The sequence below is a fragment of the Saccopteryx bilineata genome, chromosome 5 (genome assembly GCF_036850765.1).
Source record: "Saccopteryx bilineata isolate mSacBil1 chromosome 5, mSacBil1_pri_phased_curated, whole genome shotgun sequence".
In the NCBI taxonomy this organism is placed as follows: Eukaryota; Metazoa; Chordata; class Mammalia; order Chiroptera; family Emballonuridae; genus Saccopteryx; species Saccopteryx bilineata.
The window spans coordinates 65771769-65793995 of record NC_089494.1 but is presented as its reverse complement, the minus strand read 5'-3'; the positions used below and the strand labels follow the sequence as shown (position 1 = coordinate 65793995).

Below are 22227 nucleotides of genomic sequence, written 5' to 3'. Positions count from 1 at the left end.
TGGCATTTTGGGGGTTTTTTACTTCACCTTTTTAACTCACTAGCAGTGCTCCCATCCCTGGCTCTCCATTTTATCTAGTTCTTGTTCCACTAAATACAATAGTATTTTTTTAATTTGTCCCCCCCATTTTTCTGTTCTCTTATTCCTCTCATCATAACTCTTAGACAACACCAACACCTAAAAGCAAATCATTTTATTCTTGACCCAAATTTTTTCCTTATTTGCTTTTTGTGGGTCCATACCGCCCGCCCCTTTTTTTTTTTTCCTTTTTTTTTCTTTTTTTTTTTGCCCCTTTATTACTTTTCCCCAATTCAGGACCTCCATCACAGGCATTGTTTGTTATAATTCACAGTTCACCACAAGATTTTCTCAAGAAAAAGGGGAGAGGAGAGGAAAAAAGGAGGGGGGGAATAATTTCCTTTTTTAAAAAATTATTATTTTATTTTTCTTTATTTCATTATTAATTTTTATAAAAAAAAACAACTCTTTTTGATTTTTTATTTTTTTTAACTTTTTATTCTTTATTAAATCTCATTAATACTATCAACAAAACCACCCTCAGATGCCATTAAGGAAGAGAAAATCAAATATCATGGATACAAAAGAAAGAGAGGTAACACAGCTAGATGAGGAAAAATCTATGGAGAAAAAATTTAATATATTGGAAACCTTGGAGCTAAATGACAGAGAATTCAAGATAGAAATCCTAAAAATCATCCGAGATATACAAGAAAACACAGAAAGGCAATTTAGGGAGCTCAGAAAACAACTCAATGAACACAAAGAATATATGTCCAAAGAAATTGAAACTATAAAAACAAATCAAACAGAGATGAAAAACTCAATTCACGAGCTGAAAAACGAAGTAGCAAGCTTAGCTAATAGAACAGGTCAGATAGAAGAGAGGATTAGTGAAATAGAAGACAAGCAACTTGAGGCACAACAGAGAGAAGAAGAAAGAGACTCAAAAATTAAAAAAAATGAGATAGCCCTACAAGAATTATCTGACTCCATCAAAAAGAATAACATAAGAATAATAGGTATATCAGAGGGAGAAGAGAGAGAAAATGGAATGGAGAACATACTCAAACAAATAATAGATGAGAACTTCCCAAGCCTGTGGAAAGAACTAAAGCCACAAATTCAAGAAGCAAACAGAACACCGAGTTTTCTTAACCCCAACAAACCTACTCCAAGGCATATCATAATGAAATTGACACAAACCAACAGCAAAGAAAAAATTCTCAAGGCAGCCAGGGAAAAGAAGAATACAACATATAAAGGAAGGCCCATTAGATTATCATCAGATTTCTCAGCAGAAACTCTACAAGCTAGAAGAGAGTGGACCCCAATATTTAAAGTCCTGAAAGAGAGAAACTTTCAGCCACGAATACTATACCCATCAAAGCTATCCTTCAAATATGAAGGAGAAATAAAAACATTCACAGATACAGAAAAGATGAGGGAATTTATCATCAGAAAACCCCCACTCCAGGAATTACTAAAGGGGGTTCTCCAAACAGATACAAAGAACAAAAAAAAAACAGAGCCACAAGTAAAAGCTCCAAGAAGAACACAATAAAACCAAATTTAAACTGTGACAACAACAAAAAGAAAGAGGGGGAGAAGATGGAGATTAACAGTAGCAAAGGACGATGGAGTGCAAAAGTACTCACAAAATAGTTTGCTACAATGAACAGGGTAGGGACCCTTTTCATTACTCAAAGGTAACCACCATTGAAAAAACCACCACAGAAGCACATGAGATAAAAAAGATAGCAACAGAGGAAAGATGTATGGAATACAACCAAATAAAAACAAAAGATAGAAAAACGAAAGAGAAGGATCAAACAAGACACAAAACTAACAAAAAGCAAGATATAAAATGGCAATAGGGAACTCACACGTATCAATAATTACACTAAATGTAAACGGATTAAACTCACCAATAAAAAGGCACAGAGTAGCAGAATGGATTAAAAAAGAAAATCCAACTATATGCTGCCTACAGGAAACTCATCTAAGTAACAAGGATAAAAACAAATTCAAAGTGAAAGGCTGGAAAACAATACTCCAAGCAAATAACATCCAAAAAAAAGCAGGTGTAGCAATACTCATATCGGATAATGCTGACTACAAGACAGGAAAAGTACTCAGAGACAAAAATGGCCATTTCATAATGGCTAAGGGGACACTGAATCAAGAAGACATAACAATTCTTAATATATATGCACCAAACCAAGGAGCACCAAAATATATAAAACAGCTACTTATTGACCTTAAAACAAAAACTGACAAAAATACAATCATACTTGGAGACCTCAATACACTGCTGACGGCTCTAGATCGGTCATCCAAACAGAGAATCAACAAAGACATAGTGGCCTTAAACAAAACACTAGAGCACCTGGATATGATAGACATCTACAGGACATTTCATCCCAAAGTGACTGAGTATACATTTTTCTCCAGTGTACATGGATCATTCTCAAGAATTGACCATATGTTGGGCCACAAAAACAACATCAGCAAATTCAGAAAAATCGAAGTTGTACCAAGCATATTTTCTGATCATAAAGCCTTGAAACTAGAATTCAACTGCAAAAAAGAGGAAAAAAATCCCACAAAAATGTGGAAACTAAACAACATACTTTTAAAAAATGAATGGGTCAAAGAAGAAATAAGTGCAGAGATCAAAAGATTTATACAGACTAATGAAAATGACAATATGACATATCAGAATCTATGGGATGCAGCAAAAGCAGTGATAAGAGGGAAGTTCATATCACCTCAGGCATATATGAACAAACAAGAGAGAGCCCAAGTGAACCACTTAACTTCCCACCTTAAGGAACTAGAAAAAGAAGAACAAAGACAACCCAAAAGCAGCCGAAGAAAGGAGATAATAAAAATCAGAGCAGAAATAAATGAATTAGAGAACAGAAAAACTATAGAAAAAACTAATAGAACAAGGAGCTGGTTCTTTGAAAAGATCAATAAAATTGACAAACCCTTGGCAAGACTTACCAAGGAAAAAAGAGAAAGAACTCATATAAACAAAATCCAAAATGAAAGAGGAGAAATCACCATGGACACCGTAGATATACAAAGAATTATTGTAGAATACTATGAAAAACTTTATGCCACTAAATTCAACAAGCTAGAAGAAATGGATAAATTCCTAGAACAATACAACCTTCCTAGACTGAGTCAAGAAGAAGCAGAAAGCCTAAACAGACCTATCAGTAGAGAAGAAATAGAAAAAACCATTAAAAACCTCCCCAAAAATAAAAGTCCAGGCCCTGACGGCTATACCAGCGAATTTTATCATACATTCAAAGAAGACTTGGTTCCTATTCTACTCAAAGTCTTCCAAAAAATTGAAGAAGAAGCAATACTTCCAAACACATTTTATGAGGCCAACATAACCCTCATACCAAAACCAGGCAAGGATGGCACAAAAAAAGAAAACTACAGACCAATATCTCTAATGAATACAGATGCTAAAATACTAAACAAAATACTAGCAAATCGAATACAACAACATATTAAAAAAATAATACATCATGATCAAGTGGGATTCATCCCAGAATCTCAAGGATGGTTCAACATACGTAAAACGGTTAACGTAATACACCATATCAACAAAACAAAGAACAAAAACCACATGATCTTATCAATAGATGCAGAAAAGGCTTTCGATAAAATACAACACAATTTTATGTTTAAGACTCTCAACAAAATGGGTATAGAAGGAAAATATCTCAACATGATAAAGGCCATATATGATAAACCATCAGCTAACATCATATTAAATGGCACTAAACTGAAGGCTTTCCCCCTTCAATCAGGAACAAGACAGGGTTGTCCACTGTCTCCACTCTTATTTAATGTGGTACTAGAGGTTCTCGCCACAGCAATCAGACAAGACAAAGAAATAAAAGGCATCCATATCGGAAAAGAAGAAGTAAAGGTATCACTTTTTGCAGATGATATGATCCTATACATCGAAAACCCCAAAGCATCCACAAAAAGACTACTAGAAAAAATAAGCCAATACAGTAAGGTCGCAGGATACAAAATTAACATTCAGAAGTCAATAGCCTTTCTATATGCCAACAATGAAACAACTGAGAAGGAACTCAAAAGAATAATCCCCTTCACGATTGCAACAAAAAAAAATAAAATACTTAGGAATAAACATAACAAAGAATGTAAAGGACTTATATAATGAAAACTATAAACCATTGTTAAGGGAAATTGAAAAAGATAAAATGAGATGGAAGAATATACCTTGTTCTTGGCTAGGAAGAATAAATATAATCAAGATGGCTATATTACCCAAAGCAATATACAAATTCAATGCAATTCCCATCAAACTTCCAATGACGTTTTTTAAAGAAATAGAGCAAAAAATCATCAGATTTATATGGAACTATAAAAAACCCCGAATAGCCAAAGCAATCCTAAAGAAAAAGAATGAAGCTGGGGGCATTACAATACCTGACTTCAAACTCTATTATAGGGCCACGACAATCAAAACAGCATGGTATTGGCAGAAAAATAGACACTCAGACCAATGGAACAGAATAGAAAGTCCAGAAATAAAACCACATATATATAGTCAAATAATTTTTGATAAAGGGGCCAACAACACACAATGGAGAAAAGAAAGCCTCTTCAATAAATGGTGCTGGGAAAACTGGAAAGCCACATGCAAAAGAATGAAACTGGACTACAGTTTGTCCCCCTGTACTAAAATTAACTCAAAATGGATCAAAGATCTAAACATAAGACCTGAAACAATTAAGTACATAGAAGAAGACATAGGTACTCAACTCATGGACCTGGGTTTTAAAGAGCATTTTATGAATTTGACTCCAATGGCAAGAGAAGTGAAGGCAAAAATTAATGAATGGGACTACATCAGACTAAGAAGTTTTTGCTCAGCAAGAGAAACTGATAACAAAATAAACAGAAAGCCAACTAAATGGGAAATGATATTTTCAAACAACAGCTCAGATAAGGGCCTAATATCCAAAATATACAAAGAACTCATAAAACTCAACAACAAACAAACAAACAATCCCATAAAAAAATGGGAAGAGGATATGAACAGACACTTCTCCCAGGAAGAAATACAAATGGCCAACAGATATATGAAAAGATGCTCATCTTCTTTAGCTATTAGAGAAATGCAAATCAAAACAGCAATGAGATACCACCTCACACCTGTTCGATTAGCTATTATTAGCAAGACAGGTAATAGCAAATGTTGGAGAGGCTGTGGAGAAAAAGGAACCCTCATCCACTGTTGGTGGGAATGTAAAGTAGTACAACCATTATGGAAGAAAGTATGGTGGTTCCTCAAAAAACTGAAAATAGAACTACCTTATGACCCAGCAATCCCTCTACTGGGTATATACCCCAAAAACTCAGAAACATTGATACGTAAAGACACATGCAGCCCCATGTTTATTGCAGCATTGTTCACAGTGGCCAGGACATGGAAACAACCAAAAAGCCCATCAATAGATGACTGGATAAAGAAGATGTGGCACATATACATCTTGGAATACTACTATGGAATACTACTCAGCCATAAGAAATGATGACATCGGAACATTTACAGCAAAATGGTGGGATCTAGATAACATGATACGAAGCGAAATAAGTAAATCAGAAAAAACCAGGAACTGCATTATTCCATACGTAGGTGGGACATAAAAGTGAAACTAAGAGACATTGATAAGAGTGTGGTGGTTACGGGGGGGGGGGGGGGAGGGGGGAATGGGAGAGGGAAAGGGGGAGGGGGAGGGGCACAAAGAAAACAAGATAGAAGGTGACAGAGGACAATCTGACTTTGGGTGACGGGTATGCATCATAATTGAACGACAAGATACCCTGGTCTTGTTATCTTTGAATATATGTATCCTGATTTATTGATGTCACCCCATTAAAAAAAATAAAATTATTTAAAACTTAAAAAAATAAAAAAATAAAAAAATAAAACGATTAACGTAATACACCATATCAACAAAACAAAGGACAAAAACCATATGATCCTATTAATAGATGCAGAAAAGGCATTCAATAAAATACAACATCATTTTATTTTATTTATTTTTTTTTTTTTTATTTTTTTTTATTTATTCATTTTTTTAGAGAGGAGAGAGACAGAGAGGGAGAGAGAGGAGAGAGAGACAGAGAGAAGGGGGGAGGAGCTAGAAGCATCAACTCCCATATGTGCCTTGACCAGGCAAGTCCAGGGTTTCGAACCGGCGACCTCAGCATTTCCAGGTCGACGCTTTATCCACTGCGCCACCACAGGTCAGGCGTACAACATCATTTTATGTTTAAAACACTCAACAAAATGGGTATAGAAGGAAAATACCTCAACATAATAAAGGTCATTTATTACAAACCATCAGCTAACATCATAGTAAATGGTAAAAAGCTGAAAACTTTTTCTCTAAAATCAGGAACAAGACAAGGTGGCCCACTCTCTCCACTCCTATTCAACATAGTACTGGAAGTTCTAGCCAGAGCAATCAGACAAGAGAAAGAAATAAAAGGCATTCATATTGGGAACGAAGAAGTGAAGGTTTCACTTTTTGCAGATGATATGATCCTGTGTATAGAAAACCCCAAAGACTCCACAGAAAGGCTACTAGAAGCAATAAATCAATACAGTAAGGTCACAGTATACAAAATTAATATACAGAAGTCTATTGCTTTTTTATATGCCAACAATTAAAACTCGAAAAAAGAACTCAAAAAAATAATCCCCTTTACAGTTGTAACAAAAAAAACAACCTAGGAATAAACATAACAAAGAATGTAAAGGACCTATATACTGAAAACTAAAGCATTATTAAAGGAAATTGAAAAAGATACAATAAAATGGAAAAATATTCCTTGTTTGTGGATAGGAAGAATAAATATAGTTTAAATGGCCATATTACCCAAAACAATATACAATAAAAAGAATGTCATTTTATAAATAAATAGAACAAAAAAATCATCAGGTTTATATGGAACCATAAAAAACCTTGAATAACCAAAGTACTACTATGGAAAAAATACGAAGCTGGAGAAATTGCAATACCTGACTTCCAACTATACTACAGAGCCATGATAATCAAAACAGCATGGTACTGGCAGAAAAATAGACACACAGACCAATGGAACAGAAATAAAACCACATATATATGAGCAGATCATCTTTGATAAAGGAGCCAAAAACACACAATTGAGAAAAGAAAGCCTCTTCAATAAATGGTGCTGGGAAAATTGGAAAGACACATGCAAAAGAATGAAACTTGACTACAGTTTGTCTCCTTGCACAAAAATTAATTCCAAATGAATCAAAAGACCCTAATATAAGATCTGAAACATTAAATAACATAGAAGAAAACATAGGTACTAAACTCATGGACCTTGGCAGTAGAGAACATTTTATGAATTTGACCCCAAAGGCAAGGGAAGTAAAAGCAAAGATAAATGAATGGGACTACATCAAACTAAGAAGCTTCTGCAAAGCAAAAGAAACTGTCAACAAAACAAATAGACAGTCAACTAAGTGAAAGATGATATTTTCAAACAACAGCTCAGATAAGGGGCTAATATTAAAAATATCACATATAAAGAACTCACAAAACTCAGCAACAAACAAGCAAACAATTCAATAAAAAAATGGGAAGAGGACATGAACAGACACTTCTCCCAAGAAGAAATACAAATGGCCAACAGATATATGAAAAAATGCTCATCTTCATATATTTCTTTCATATATCAACAGATATATGAAAAAATGCTCAGCTATTGGAGAAATGCAAATCAAAACTACAATGAGCTATAACCTCACACCTGTTAGATTAGCTTTTATCAACAAGACAGGTAATAACAAGTGTTGGAGAGGCTGTGGAGAAAAAGGAACCCTCATTCACTGCTGGTGGGAATGTAAATTAGTGCAACCACTATGGAAGGAAGTATAGTGGTTCCTCAAACAATTAAAAATAGAACTACCATATGACCCAGCAATCCCTCTACTAAGTATATACCTACAAAACTTGAAAACATGCGTACGTAAAGATTCATGCACTCCCATGTTCATCGCAGCATTGTTCACAGTTGCCAAGACATGGTAACAGCCAAAATGTCCTTTAGTAGAGGATTGGATAAAGAAGATGTGGTGCATATATACAATGGGATACTACTCAGCCATAAGAAATGATGACATAGTATCATTTATGACAACATGGATGGACCTTGATAACATTATACTGAGTGAAATAAGTAAATCAGAAAAAGCCAAGAACTGTATAATTCCATACATAGATGGGACACAAAATTGAGACTCATGGACATAGATAAAAGTGCAGTGGTTACCAGGGGGAGGGGAAGAGAGGAGAAGCATGGGGGTGGAGGGCAGGGGAGGGGCTTAAAGAGAAACAAAATATAGGGTGACAGAGGATGATTTGACTTTGGGTGATGGGTTTATAGTATAATCAACTGTCTAAATGGTGTGGAGATGTTTTCTCTAAATCTGTGTGCTCTGATTTACCAATGTCACCCTGTTAAATTTAATTGTCTAAATAAATAATTAATTTTAAAAATTACTGGAAAACTATTTTATCCGCTTGGGTCTTGTTGAGACCTGTTAAGTAGAAGCAGAATGGTGTTTAGGAGTAATATTTCCTCACTACTGTAGCATGAACATTCTCAGTACTCTTTCCATTGTCCTATGAATTGTGAGAAATTAACCAGTCTAGCTGGTAGAGACAGGTAGTATTCCCAGCCTTCTCAGTGTGTCAGGCACTCTTTCTTCTAATCTCAGATGGCTCTTTCTCCAGCCTTGGGTAGTTTCTTCTCATGTATGTGCCCATCTGTACTCCGCTGAATACCTGAGGGACTTCCAGAACATTCTCTCTCTCTCTCTGTAGCTCTCTTTTAGTGCTCTCTACATACTCTAGCTGCCTTGGTTGCATGTGGTGGTGGGTACTGAAGTCTGACTGGTTAAGTGTAAGCCCTCAATTCTGCCCACATTATGTCTGGAAGAGCTTAAGTCCCCTCATTATAAGAAAGAAAATAACCTCACTGATAGCTGATCAGGAACACACAATAATTCAAAATTTTCTAAACATTTCTTTTTCTCTTCTAATTAAGTTTCCTTTCAGGAGCCATAGAGCCCATCTTGACTAGAATCCAGGCATACTTCCTTCTTTAGTCATTGGCTGCAGTGCGCTCAGTCTTTTCTACCTCTTTGCCCTCTCTTTATAGTCCTACTGTCTCTGGGGGAGCCTAGAAGTTCTTGGAGACCTAATAGGCTTTGTTCCTGGCTCCATTCTGGAAGGATGATGTTTGGTTAATACAATTTCTTTGACATCCATTCCTCACACGCTTCCAAAATGAAGTATGAACAAGACCAAAAAGCCTTTCTCTTGCTGATATGGACCAGGTTTCATAGGACAACTTTGGTGTATTTAATATAGTCTCTGTGTCTTCCTAAAGACTTTCTCAACCTATACTGAGGAGCTCAGAAAGGAGAAGTGAGAAGAAATACAAGCTCCCTTCTCCTTCAAAGGTACTATCTTCAAATTAAATAGATTATATAGGCTTTGAATTTCAGCCTAAGAAATTTACTAGAATTTATTTATTGGGGATACACTTATATTCCAAACAATAGCATTTTGTCGGTGACTCTATAAAGAATAATTGTAATATGGGGGGGGAACCTTGTATCTAAACAGACAACGAAGGTATATGAGACACATTTTTCTCAACTTTTCAAAAATTTTAATACAGAAATATTTTTATTTTTAATAAAAATATAGGCTAAATTTTCAGTCTTTTTCTTCTTTGGCAAGAAGTAGTAGGTATCTTCACTCTTTTTTGTTTCTTCCCATTGCATCAAAAATTAAATGTCATTAGTTGGATTTAAATCAGTTCTTTTTTAAAAAATTCAATGACCTGGAAGTCAGGAGACTTGAATAATAATCTGAACCTCTGTCATTCACTTTTTTCCTTGGACAAGTCATTTTGTCTCACTAAAAGCAGTTTTCTATGCCACTAAAAAGAAGACTTGATGATTTATAGAGACTCCTTATGGTGGTTTTATAATATGTCTACAAATTATTTAATATTCCTCCCTTCAAGAAGTAGAACTTTATTTCCGTCCCATTGAATGTGGTTTGGACTTAGCAACTTGCTTCTAATAAATGGAAGAATATGGAAGAAGTGATGGTGTGTCCCTTTCAAGCTTCAATCATAATAGGCATTGCAGATTCCTACTTGCTGTCTCTGGGATCCCTTGTTCTGAGGGAAGCCACCTTCTGTTTCATGAAGATACTCAAGTAGCCTTTTAGAAAGGCCCATGTGGCAAGGAACTGAGGTCTTTTGCCAACAGCCAATAAGAGCCAAGGCTTCTTGCCATTAGCAATGTGAGTGAGCCATCTTGAAAATAGATCCTCTAGTCCCAGTCAAGCTTTTAGATGACTGCAGTCCTGCCCAAAGTCTTAACTGTAATCTCATGAGAAACCTGAACCAGAATAACCCAGATAAGCTGCTCCTGAATTTTTGACCCTCAGATACTATGAGATGACAAATATTGCTATTTTTAAGGCATTAAATTTTGGAGTAAATTGTCATGCAGCAATAGAAAACTAATATAGTATGTCCGTGAAGTCATGGTGCACTTTTGACCGGTCACAGGAAAGCAACAAAAGACGATAGAAATGTGAAATCTGCACCAAATAAAAGGAAAACTCTCCCAGTTTCATACCTATTCAGTGCAGTTCGATGTGGGCTCACGCACAGATTTTTTAGGGCTCCTTAGGTAGCTACCCCGTATAGCCTCTACACACTCGTCAGTGACTGATGGCCTACCAGAACAGGGTTTCTCCTCCAAACTGCCAGTTTCCTTCAACTGCTTATCCCACCAAGTAATGTTATTTCTATGTGGTGGCGCTTTGTTATAAACACGCCAATATTCATGTTGCACTTTGGTCACACATTTGAATTTAGCGAGCCACAGAACACACTGAACTTTCCTCTGTACCGTCCACATCTCGACTGGCATAGCTGTGGGCTGCTCCGCTGTATACACGGTGTTACATCATCATCTGCACATGCACACATGCTGTCACATCATCCTACAGAAACTGGGAGGGTTTTCCTTTTATTTGGTGCCGATTTCACATTTCTATCGTCTTTTGTTGCTTTCCTGTGACCGGTCAAAAGTGCACCATGACTTTACAGACACACTGTATATTCTGGAGCCTTATTAATCCTTCCAGTTTATGGTTCTATAATTTAAATGCAGGAGGAAAGCAACCAATGTATCCATAGACAGCTGAATGAATAAAGAAGAGGTGGATAAAGAAATAATGAAATATTTCTCAGCAATAAAAAAGGAAGGAAGAAAGGAAAGGAAAGGAAGGGAAGGGAAAGGGAAAGGGGAAGGGGAAGGGGAAGGGAGGGAAGGGAAGGGAAGGGAAGGGAAGGGGAAAGGGAAGGAATCTTATTATTTGTAACACCATGGATAGACCTGGAGGTATTATGCTAAGTGAAATAAGTCAGACAGAGAAAGACAAATACCATGTGATTTCGCTTGGAATCCAAAAAATAAAACATATCAATAAACAAGTTGATGGTTGCCAAACAGGAGGGGAGTGGGGTGTGAAAAAAATAGAGAAAAAAATAACAAATGCAAGAAGTATCTCTAATTGCCTTTTGGTTTTTATAAACTGCTTTGCCTGTTACACTTAAAAACCCTGTCTTGAAGAGCCTGCGTTCCATACAATAAAACATTTTAGGCAAAAAACAAAATAACTTTTTTTTTTTTTTTTTGCATTTTTCTGAAGCTGGAAATGGGGAGGCAGTCAGACTCCCGCATGCGCCCGACCGGGATCCACCCGGCATGCCCACCAGGGGGCGATGCTCTGCCCATCTGGGGTGTCGCTCTGTTGCATCCAGAGCCATTCTAGCACCTGAGGCAGAGGCCACAGAGCCATCCTCAGCACCCGGGCCATCTTTGCTCCAATGGAGCCTCGGCTGCAGGAGGGGAAGAGAGAGACAGATTAGAAGGAGAGGAGGAGGGGTGGAGAAGCAGATGGGCACTTCTCCTGTGTACCCTGGCTGGGAATCGAACCCGGGACTCCTGCACGCCAGGCTGACGCTCTACCACTGAGCCAACCGGCCAGTGCTAGCAAAATAACATCTTTAATAGAGCTAGTTTTAAAAAGATATTTACTATTTTGAAAGCTTATACATTTTTATAAGATGAAAATTTATCACCTGTAGAGTTCTGAAAAAGTAAAGGTTCTCTTTGGTGCTTAGAGGGCCATTAGGAGTTATGTGAACCCCTTGACACTGTATACAATGTATTGTGTTAAGAGCATTTTCTAAGAAAAAAATGGATATAGTTTTTACCAGATTTTCATGGTGTCTTGACTCTTCCTTGCTTCCCCTGAGAGAGTTAGGAACCACTTATCTGGTTCCCATTTACCTTGTGGGAATTTAGGTACAGAGATGTAAGTATCTTACCCATGGTTAGAGACAGATCTTATCACTCTAAACTCAGAGCTCAGGCTTTTATCTGCGAGATAAATTTTACTTCCAAGAGGCAGCTCAGGGCAGAACTGATCTTTGCAATGCTCTGAAGTGCCCAGACCCTCAAGATAAACTTCTACATTTATTCTTTGGCTGTTAGGCATCTCTCTCTCGCTCAATTAATTCATCAAGCTGCTTCAGGAAGGGGTGGGATGGATCTTCCCAAAAAGAAACCCCTTGCTGACAGCCCTTTTATCTTGGTTCCTTTCCGTTTCATCCTTACATTGAAGCACACAGGAGCTCAGCCAAAGTGCTTTCTTCACCATGGTACCTGCTAGAATCCAAAATTAATCTGTGGAGGAAACACATTATACTTCTCTGACCTGATTACTATAGAGTTGTCACTTATATGTTTCTTCAATGTTTTTTGAAACCTTCACCTCTTTGCAGTACTATTGTTACCCATCTCTTTCTGAACTAAGCCAAATCTGAATATTATCATCATCATAAATGAAAAGATATGGTTGGAGAACTAAAAGTCTAAATTAAGTTCCAATACATATGTTAGTTCAGGATATATTCTGCCTATTTAAAAATTATAAGTCACTTAGAATCAATCATCCTCAGGTGCCTAAAAAGAATATAAATCCTTGATCCAAAAGCTAGAACATACCTTGCATTCCTCCTATAGCCATGACAGTGCTGGTCATTTAGGTTCTGATTAAATACTTCATCACCAGTAATACGGGACAGTCAACATGTCAAGCCAGAGCTGGTGAAAGCCAAAGGCGCCCATGTTTTAAATGGCCAGGCCTAATAGAAAAAGCGTAGTCTTACCACGGATTGTTTTCATCTTCAGCTATCCATACTTCAGCTTTCCCAAGACATTCGCCCCATATGGATTCACTATCTCTTCTCACCACCCCCATGTACTCCAGGACACATCTTTCTGCTTTGGCCAAAGCCAAGTCAGAGAAGCCACGACTAAAACTACTCCTGGAGAAGCAGCCTAACTGGGCTCCAGGGTATCCCTCCTCCCACTTAGCACCACAGGGCATCTTCTCACAGCAGGTTCCCAAGCTCGGCTGAATGGCCGCTTACAATCCTGGGAGAGTACTGCACCTCCCCTCAAAAGTAAAAACACAGGCTCACAGCCTTGAATTCATTCCCAGGATCTCTGAATGCAAATGTTCCAGCAAATTCAGCATTATATCCTAACCTGTGAAATAATCAAGTAGCACAAAGATAAAGTTAAATGACTCAAGTGCTCATCAGGTATGTTTATTCTTCTATAGACGAATATGGGGTTGTTGGACAGGAAGAAGGGACATATTTTACATTTTAGTGATTTTTTAAAAAATAAGTAAAAATAGCTTTACATTTCAAAGTAATTCCAAAATAACAGATCAGCCTTGTTGAGAAAGAGCAGGAAAATCATTTAACAAGAAATTAAGTTTATTTTTTAAGCTTTCAAGGTGTTGGATTTAATTATAGATGGCAGCAAAAAGCAGAGAAAAGATCCTTAAAATAGTTTTAAAGAAAAATTAAGGGAAGGTTTTCTAAAGTGATAATATATTAGTTATATCTTTCTTTTTAATGGGGAGAATAAAGGAAAGGAGAGAGAAAAACCCTTTGGCGGCGTTCTTTGAATCTACCCAGAAACTCTATTATCTGAAAGTATGGAAGTTTAATAAAATACATAATTTAAGAAGACAAATGTGGTTTTGGTGATTATTATCAAGACAACATACCTACTCTACCCCTTGAGACAGCTGTGTGGCCCAAAGGACAGAGTCAGTAGACATAGGCTATGACCACTTTTGCTATTTACAGATTGCTTCAGATGGGACTTTTCAAAGCAGAGTCGAAGGCTGTACCAAAGAAAATAAAGATTTATTTAAGTCATGGCACCAAAGCTACAGTCATAGGTGAGCTAATGCAATAAAACCAGGCTCCCTGGTGGCTTCTAGAAGATGGGTAAAATAGGGGAGAAATCATTAATCGTAGTGACTAAGGGGGCTAGGATTGTGGTTAGGGTTATGGTCTCTATTGATTGATCAGCACTGGGATAGGGGTAGGTAATCATTGCATCTGGTCCTGATGTCAGCCAGGGCATCATTCAGTCTGGTTTCCCAAGGGTGTGATTGGTAGGGTCATTCTGCTTTCCTGGGTGTGGAGTTGAAATACAACTGAGACCTAGATGTTATCTTTAGTTTAATTGAAACTGTACCTCTGTAGTCAACATACCTGAGGCTTTGTTCCTAACAATATTTGATGCTGACCAGAATTTCATTGTTCTGAGGGCTTAATGGTTAAGGGAGTGGACACACAAGGGAGAGGAAGAGGAGTGAATCCAGGGCCTCCTTGTCTGGACAAGACCATTTTGAATTGAAGAAAAGAAGGAGAAAGGGTCAGATTAAAAAAGTGATGTTTTTGCATGGTTACAATGGAATTACAATTAAAATATTTTTTCAGAGTTTCTTTTTTTTAATTCAAAAGTTCTCAAAGAAATAAAACAGAAGGCCCTGGCTGGTTGGCTCAGTGGATGGAGTGTTGGCCCAGCATATGGACTTTCCAGGTTCGATCCTCGGTCAGGGCACACAGGAGAAGCGACCATCTGCTTCTCTCCCCTTCCCTCCCGCTTCCCCTTCTCTCTCTCTTTTCCTCCCACAGCCAGTAGCTCAACTGGTTCAAGCATGAGCCTGGGTGCTAAGTATAGCTAATTGATTTGAGCATCAGCCCCAGACAGGGGTTACTGGGTAGATCCTACTTAAGGCACGTGCAAGAGTCTGTCTCCCTCTCTCCCCTCCTCACATTTAAAAGAAAAGAGAAGAGAAGAAAAGAAAAAGAAAACAGAAAAAACTAACAATCTGATCATATGCACAGTTCAAATATGTCTTTTGGTGTTTAACAACAAATCCTAGGAAAGAAAACTATAGAATTATTTTGAACTGAACAAATAATTACCACTGGCAAGATTGCTGCAGTAGTAAAACAAAAAACCAGAAAATCAACTCTCTTGATTACATAATATCTCTATTATGTAGAAAAAGAAAGATGAAAATCTTTCTTTTTCAGTTTGTACAAAAGTTCTTTATTTATAAATTAATTTTTTAAAATTTAATGGCTGTCTACTATGTGATGTTTAACTAATTTTTTTTAATGTATAGAGGTTATGTTTCTCAAATCTTACCCAGATGAGTATGGCACTTAGCTCAGATATTTCTAGCAACAAATTTCCCCTCTTCTTATAAATTATTTTTATAATAGTAACACTAACATTTTATATGATTTTCACTAGAAGAACTATCTAAATTTCAGCTTTCTAAAAGGATTAGATACTTTAGTTTTTAATGCAAAAAATGTTATTATATATGCATTCAATGTGAATTGCAAATTAAAAGGGAAATACACATAACAGAAAATATGACAGAAGGTAAGAGCCAATAAATATAAATTGTATAGCTTTCACTATCTAATACATCATTATTGATGCTCAAGAAATATTTACTATTGAAAAATAGAGCGGGTCACTGGGCCCAGAGCAGTTCTATTATATTAAATCAAAGGATGACTAAAAATGCTTTATCTTACTTGTTTATTTTATAGGTATTATTACTTGGCATTCAGAGCACATGAAACAACTCTTGCTAGCAAAGAGAGCTGCGTCGCTATCTTGGAAAAGTCCAGATTAGATCACTGGGTGCTGGGAAAAACAAAGGTAGTTCTTTATTTATTGTTCAAATTGTTACCCATGATGCTCTACTACATACCTTTGTCTCTTGTCGGCGATATGCTCTGTAAGTGGTGTCGCTGAGCAGACAAGACCCCAATCTAACAATGATCTTAGCTGGTTTGGGGTCTGGAGTTTCAGGGTCTCAAGGACCAGAGGAAGAAGGCATGCCCCTGTTCTGCATGTAGTTTCAGAGCCATTTAGCATTTTTGAAATGAGAACTTTGAGCTCATTTTAAAATGTTCCTTTTTTCAGTGCTACTTATTTCAGCACCTAGTGCAAATACACAAATCATATTAAAGATAATAATGAGTATCTTTTATAATTTTATTGATTTTTTATTAGACTCTTGTTGTGTTGTTGTTTCTTGTATACACTGATTAGTAGTCTCATTGTGTGTAGCTTTTCATTTGGGAGAATATCATATCCCTGCGGGATTCCAGGCTTCAGCGGTCCATTCTGAATTGCCCTGCAAGGTCAGCCTTAGTCTGAGTGTTGATGGCAACACTGCTGCTCATCGGCAGAAATTAGATCTCTGTGAGTCATCTAGGTCCCTCTCCCTGGGGAGTTCTGTTGGCTATAGGTCAGTTCTGTTGGTGAGCACTTCTGTTAGAGCTATGAGGACAGAGACTAGAGATCAAGCTGAGGAAATAAAACCCATGGTAGAAATGAGGCAGGCTTGGAGAATATTTGGTATCTCCCCAAACCCTTATTAACCTCAACATATGTTTTTACCCATAGTCACAGATAGGCTCAGTCTTAGAAATGGAATTGTATTTTCTCCCAAGAAGTTCATACTATTAGCATAACTCAAGTCACTAAACTTTATTTAGACAATGGTTTTAATATTTATATTAAGAATATGCAGGAATAGAGTGAATATCTGTTTGGGAGCCCGTATGTAATGCTATAACTAATGTCTCGTTTCAGGTTTTTCTCAAATATTACCATGTTGAGCAGTTAAATTTGCTACTGCAAGAAGTCATAGGCAGGGTGGTTGTGCTGCAGGCATATGCAAAGGGGTGGCTTTGCGCCAGGAGATACAAAAGAGTCAGAGAGAAGAGAGAGAAAGGGGCCACTGCCATCCAGACAGGTAAGTGGTTCTGAATCTGGGCATTTCATGAAGTGCTGGAGGCCACTCACCTCCCGCTTTTCTCAGTGGTTTCTTCTCTTCTTTCCATTCTTCCTTCTCTTCTTCCTTCCTCTCTTGCATCAGCGAATATTTATCAAGTGCACACTATGGGCCAGGTCCTGTGTTAGGTGTGGGGGATATAGCAATAAACAGGACAGCCCGGGCCCCTGACCTCCAGGTAACCAAACAAGCCATCACAACACACTGTGGTAATCAGCAAGATAGAGGCAACTGAAGTGGACAAATGTGAAATCCAAGTCACACAGACATGTGTCCCAGCTCCCAGATGACCAACATAATTTATACTTTAGGTCCATTACCACGTGTTCAGCATCAGACTTTCTCATGCCGCTTCCAGAGGTTTTTCTAGCCCAGCCAGAGCTTGTAAACCAAGGGAACAAATCACTAGAATCTGTCATATGCCCTGGCCCGTCAGTGTCTCTTTGCACATGCGCGTGTAATTTATGTTATAAACAGCGTTGGGCTCTTGTGCTCTGGATGGGTGGTTGTGAAAGCACCAGCCCATCTGGAACATAGCAGGTGGTTTTTTTGGTCTCATAACAATGTTCACTCTGATGTCATGTCTGGGAGGAGCAGAAAGGAGAGGCACTCCTGTTCCTGGAAGGTGGTTTAACGCCCCAGTTCTCTGACTAAAGGACCCAATACGCCCCCAGGGACTCCCCTTTTCTCTTTCTCATCTCCTCCTCATCCATTTCCCTTTCCCCTCACCAAATGCAAGTGTTGGGCTGCTAATTATTCCCCCTGACCCTCCTCTTTATTTTCTTCTCCTTCAACTTCCATGTTTAGACCTTCCTTCCAATAAAAAACATGGACCAGATCAGGCTGTTTCAGTATTTTCCAACCCCCAAGTCCTGGAGACAGAGCTTCCTCCTTGGAATGGAATGACAGGGGACCACCTCACTGAGATAGGGGACCCTTGTCATTCACAAGAGGAATCCAGAGTGCTCCGAAAACTCACTGCCTAAATGAAAATAACTTCTCAGAAGCATCATTAGCGGCCGAGCTCAGAGCACAGAGAGGCCCGTCCGCCCCATCGCCGCTCCTGTGTCTCGGAGTATTCTGTTCAGTGAGGAAGCAGGAGGGAGAAGGAGAGGGGAGATTGGAGGGAAAACAGCTTATATCAATTCTCCGGCACGTTCTTAAATTAATGTCATTCCTAGCACATGGTTTTATATTTTTAGCCTGGAGAGGATATGATGCTCGGAGGAAATTTAAGAAAATAAGCAACGGAAGGAGTGAGTCTGCTGCTCATATTCAAGCAGGTAATTAAAACATCATTTCACAGCATCCACTTGGAAATATTCAGTGATTAAGTTCATATGAATTTAGAAAAGCTGAAAGGTTAATAATTCAGGAGTACTGGAATAGGAGTCAAGAATTCTAGTGGGAGGGTTAGTGCTGTGCCTAAAACACCCCGTGTGTGATGGTGCTGAGAATAACCCTCCGTGAGCATCTGCTGTGTGCCGCATTTGACTACAGCTTATATATTCCCAATTTTATAGAGGGGCAACCGAGGCACGAAGAAGTGACGTAACCTGTCCATGGTCACTCAGCTAGTCGACGGCAGGTCCAACACTGGAGCACAGGTAGTCTAGATAGTTAACCTCGCATACCTGCCAACTGAGCGCCTTTCCCTCTTGGAGTCACATGGCCTCCTCTGTGAAATGAGAACACCAGCTGAAAAAGGTCTGGAAGGTGCTTCCCAACCTCAGAATTCTCTGACTCTATGCTACACTTATATCTCAGCATCACATAGATAGGAATAGCTCAGGGATTTTCCCAGCAAACGAGTTTCCTTTACCCAGGCTAGTATGTGGCCAAAGTGGTCCTCCGGACCCCGTAGGGTGAGCACAGGGTGGCCCTCGTGGCTCAGCTTGCCCTTGGCTGCCTGGGAGCTATGAGCTCTAGTTCCAGTCTCATTAGTCCCCTCCTGGGCTCCCCAGGCACTCTGCTTTTCTGCAAGCAGCAATATCCCCAGTGGCTACCAGGCTGGGCTCCCCCTGGCATTTCAACCTACATATGCCGAATTGAGGAGCTGGAAAAAACATGCCCCAGTATGCTAGCAGCTTCCAGAGCTCAGGACACTGGAGACAGAATGAGAATGTGGCCAGTCCAGTGGACTCAGCATCAGGGAGAGGAGCAGGGTTTCAGAATATGTCACAAATGAAGCAAACCTTTCGGGGTTATTTATTTTTATGTTTTTTGTATTTTTCTGAAGTGAGAAGTGGGGAGGCAGGGAGACAGACTCCTGCACCCAACCAGGATCCACCGGGCATGCCTACCAGGGAGCGATGCTCTGTCCATCTATGCCGTTGTTCTGTTGCAACCGGAGCCATTCTAGCCCCAGAGGCGAAGGCCATGAAGCCATCCTCAGAGCCTGGGCCAACTTTGCTCCAATGGAGCCTTGGCTGTGGGAGAGGAAGAGAGAGATAGAGAAAAAAGAGAGGGGGAAGTGTGGAGAAGCAGACAACTGCTTCTCTTGTGTGCCCTGACTGGGAATTGAACCCAGGATATCCACACACCAGGTCAACACTCAACCTTTGAGCCAACCAGCCAGGGCCATTGAAGCAAACCTTTTTTTTTTTTTTTTTTTTTTTTTTTACAGAGGCAGAGATAGACAGGGACAGACAGACAGGAACAGAGAGAGATGAGAAGCATCAATCATCAGTTTCTCGTTGTACGTTGCGACTTTTTGGTTGTTCATTGATTGCTTTCTCACATGTGCCTTGACCGCGGGCCTTCAGCAGACCGAGTAACCTCCTGCTGGAGCCAGTGACCTTGGGTCTAAGCTGGTGAGCTCTTTGCTCAAGCCAGATGAGCCCGTGCTCAAGCTGGCGACCTCGGGGGTCTCAAACCTGGGTTCTTCCGCATCCCAGTCCGATGCTCTATCCACTGCACCACTGCCTGGTCAGGTGAAGCAAACCTTTAAATCAAATAGTCTACAACCTTTTCGAGGAGGTCTCTACCCAGAATCTGGCTCCAAGGATACTCCTCAGAATTCTCTTAAGCCACTGCAAAAGCCTAATATCTTCATTCAAACACAAAATATTTGGGATGAATGGGTGTTATTTGAATGCAAACATAGAACACCATCCCCAAGGCCCTGGCTGGTGGCTCAGTAGATAGAGCATCAGCCCAGTGTATGGATGTCCCAGGTTTGATTCCTGGTACGGGCACACAAGAGAGGTAACCATCTACTCCCCACCCCCTTCTCTCCCTCTTCTTCTACCACAGCTCAACTGGTTGGAGCGTGGCCCCAGATGCTGAGGATAGCTCAGTTAGTCTGAGTGCATGAGCCGCAGGTGCTAAAAATAGCTCAGTACTTGAGCATTGGCCCCAGATGGGGTTGCTGGGTGGATCCTGATTGGGGTACATGCAAGAGTCTGCCTCACTCTCTCCCCTCCTCTCACCTAAAAAAAGAATAAAACCATCATCTCCTAGGAATTCTAAGCTTGGCAACTTCAAAGTGTCAGGAGGAGGGTTGTAATTCTTGTTGCAGCTTAAGAAAAATAACTGAAGACCTGTGGTGGCACAGTGGATAAAGCATTGAGCTGGAATGCTGAGGTCACCAATTCGAACCCCTGCACTTGCTTGGTCAGGGCACATATGAGAGTTGATGCTTCCTGCTCCTTCCCCTCGTCTCTCTCTCTCTCTCTCAAATGAATAAATAAAATTTTTTTAAAAAAAGATAGCTCAAAATGCATTTTTCCCTACTTGCCCACCTCTTCCCAACACAGACATACACACAGGCACACACACACATACACAACTGCAGACACAAGCACACATATGCACAGTCCCCCTTATGAGAGGATACTGGGTTGTGTTTCTGATCTTGCAGTTTGGCTCAAAGCCCACCATATGTTTTAAAATATGAACTTTGAGTTTATATATTGTTGATTCACAGAATTCAGTGTGTAGAATCATAAATCAAATATTCTCTCTCTGAAAAATCTCTGTGTTGGTGGCAGAATGGTACCAGGTGTTAGACCAGTGAGTTAAACAAGATCTTGGTTCAACAACCTTGGTACTTAAGTTCTGGCTAAGAAAGAATTCAGAGACAAGACTCACACTAAAAGAGAAAGGTTATTTAGAAAGTCACACAGGTAGAAGTGAGTCTTAGAAGAAATGGACTCAGATGACTAGTTACAGACACACACACACACACACACACACACACAAGGTCCTTGGAGCTTAGGAGAAAGACAGAGGCAAGGAAAATGCCCCTGGGGGAAGGGGTATGGGAGGAGGCCCAGTGTGCTCCCTATAAAGAGCCTTCATCAACTTGAGGGTATCTTTCTGGAGGCTTCATGCAAGGATCCCAACTATTCATCAACTTTACAGGTGTGTCTTTTCAGGGTCGTGGTCTCCACTGATTGGTCAGTGCCAGGGGTCATCAGTCAATGCAGCTGGTCCTGAGGTCAGCCATGATGCCACTTGTCTGGTTTTGCAGTTTTTCTGGACCAGGAGCTGAAACACAACTGAGACCTAGATGTTATCCCTGGGGGTTAGTGCTGAGAGAGTGGTTGTGCAAGGGCCTGCATGCAAGTCTCATGAGGCCACTCTCTGGCCCGTTGTTCCTCCTCCAAGGAGGTCGACCACATGACTAGCGACGTGCCAGAGGAGGGAAAGTCAGGGGAGGGTCCGAACCGCATGACCAGTGATGTGCAGAAAGAAAGGGTCACCCTGGCGGTGAGATTGTTTTCCCAGTTTTTCCCATTGCTGGGCATCCGAGGTTTACCACCCTGGTGACCTTCTGCACCTGGCCTGTTGTCCTTGCTCTGCTCAT

General features: G+C 39.5%; 1 protein-coding gene across 5 annotated transcripts in view; it reads left to right on the top strand.

Annotated features, from left to right (window-relative positions):
• MYO3B (myosin IIIB) overlaps nt 1-22227 on the top strand; it is a 577608-nt gene that overhangs the window by 385359 nt on the left and 170022 nt on the right. For 4 of the 5 annotated variants that reach the window (XM_066280402.1, XM_066280405.1, XM_066280406.1 and 1 more), the window contains 3 exons: nt 16162-16273; nt 17216-17378; nt 18620-18700. In XM_066280402.1, the coding sequence (XP_066136499.1) occupies nt 16162-16273; nt 17216-17378; nt 18620-18700 (356 nt within the window). The remainder of the gene's footprint in view (nt 1-16161; nt 16274-17215; nt 17379-18619; nt 18701-22227) is intronic. The other variant, XM_066280403.1, reaches the window with a different exon arrangement.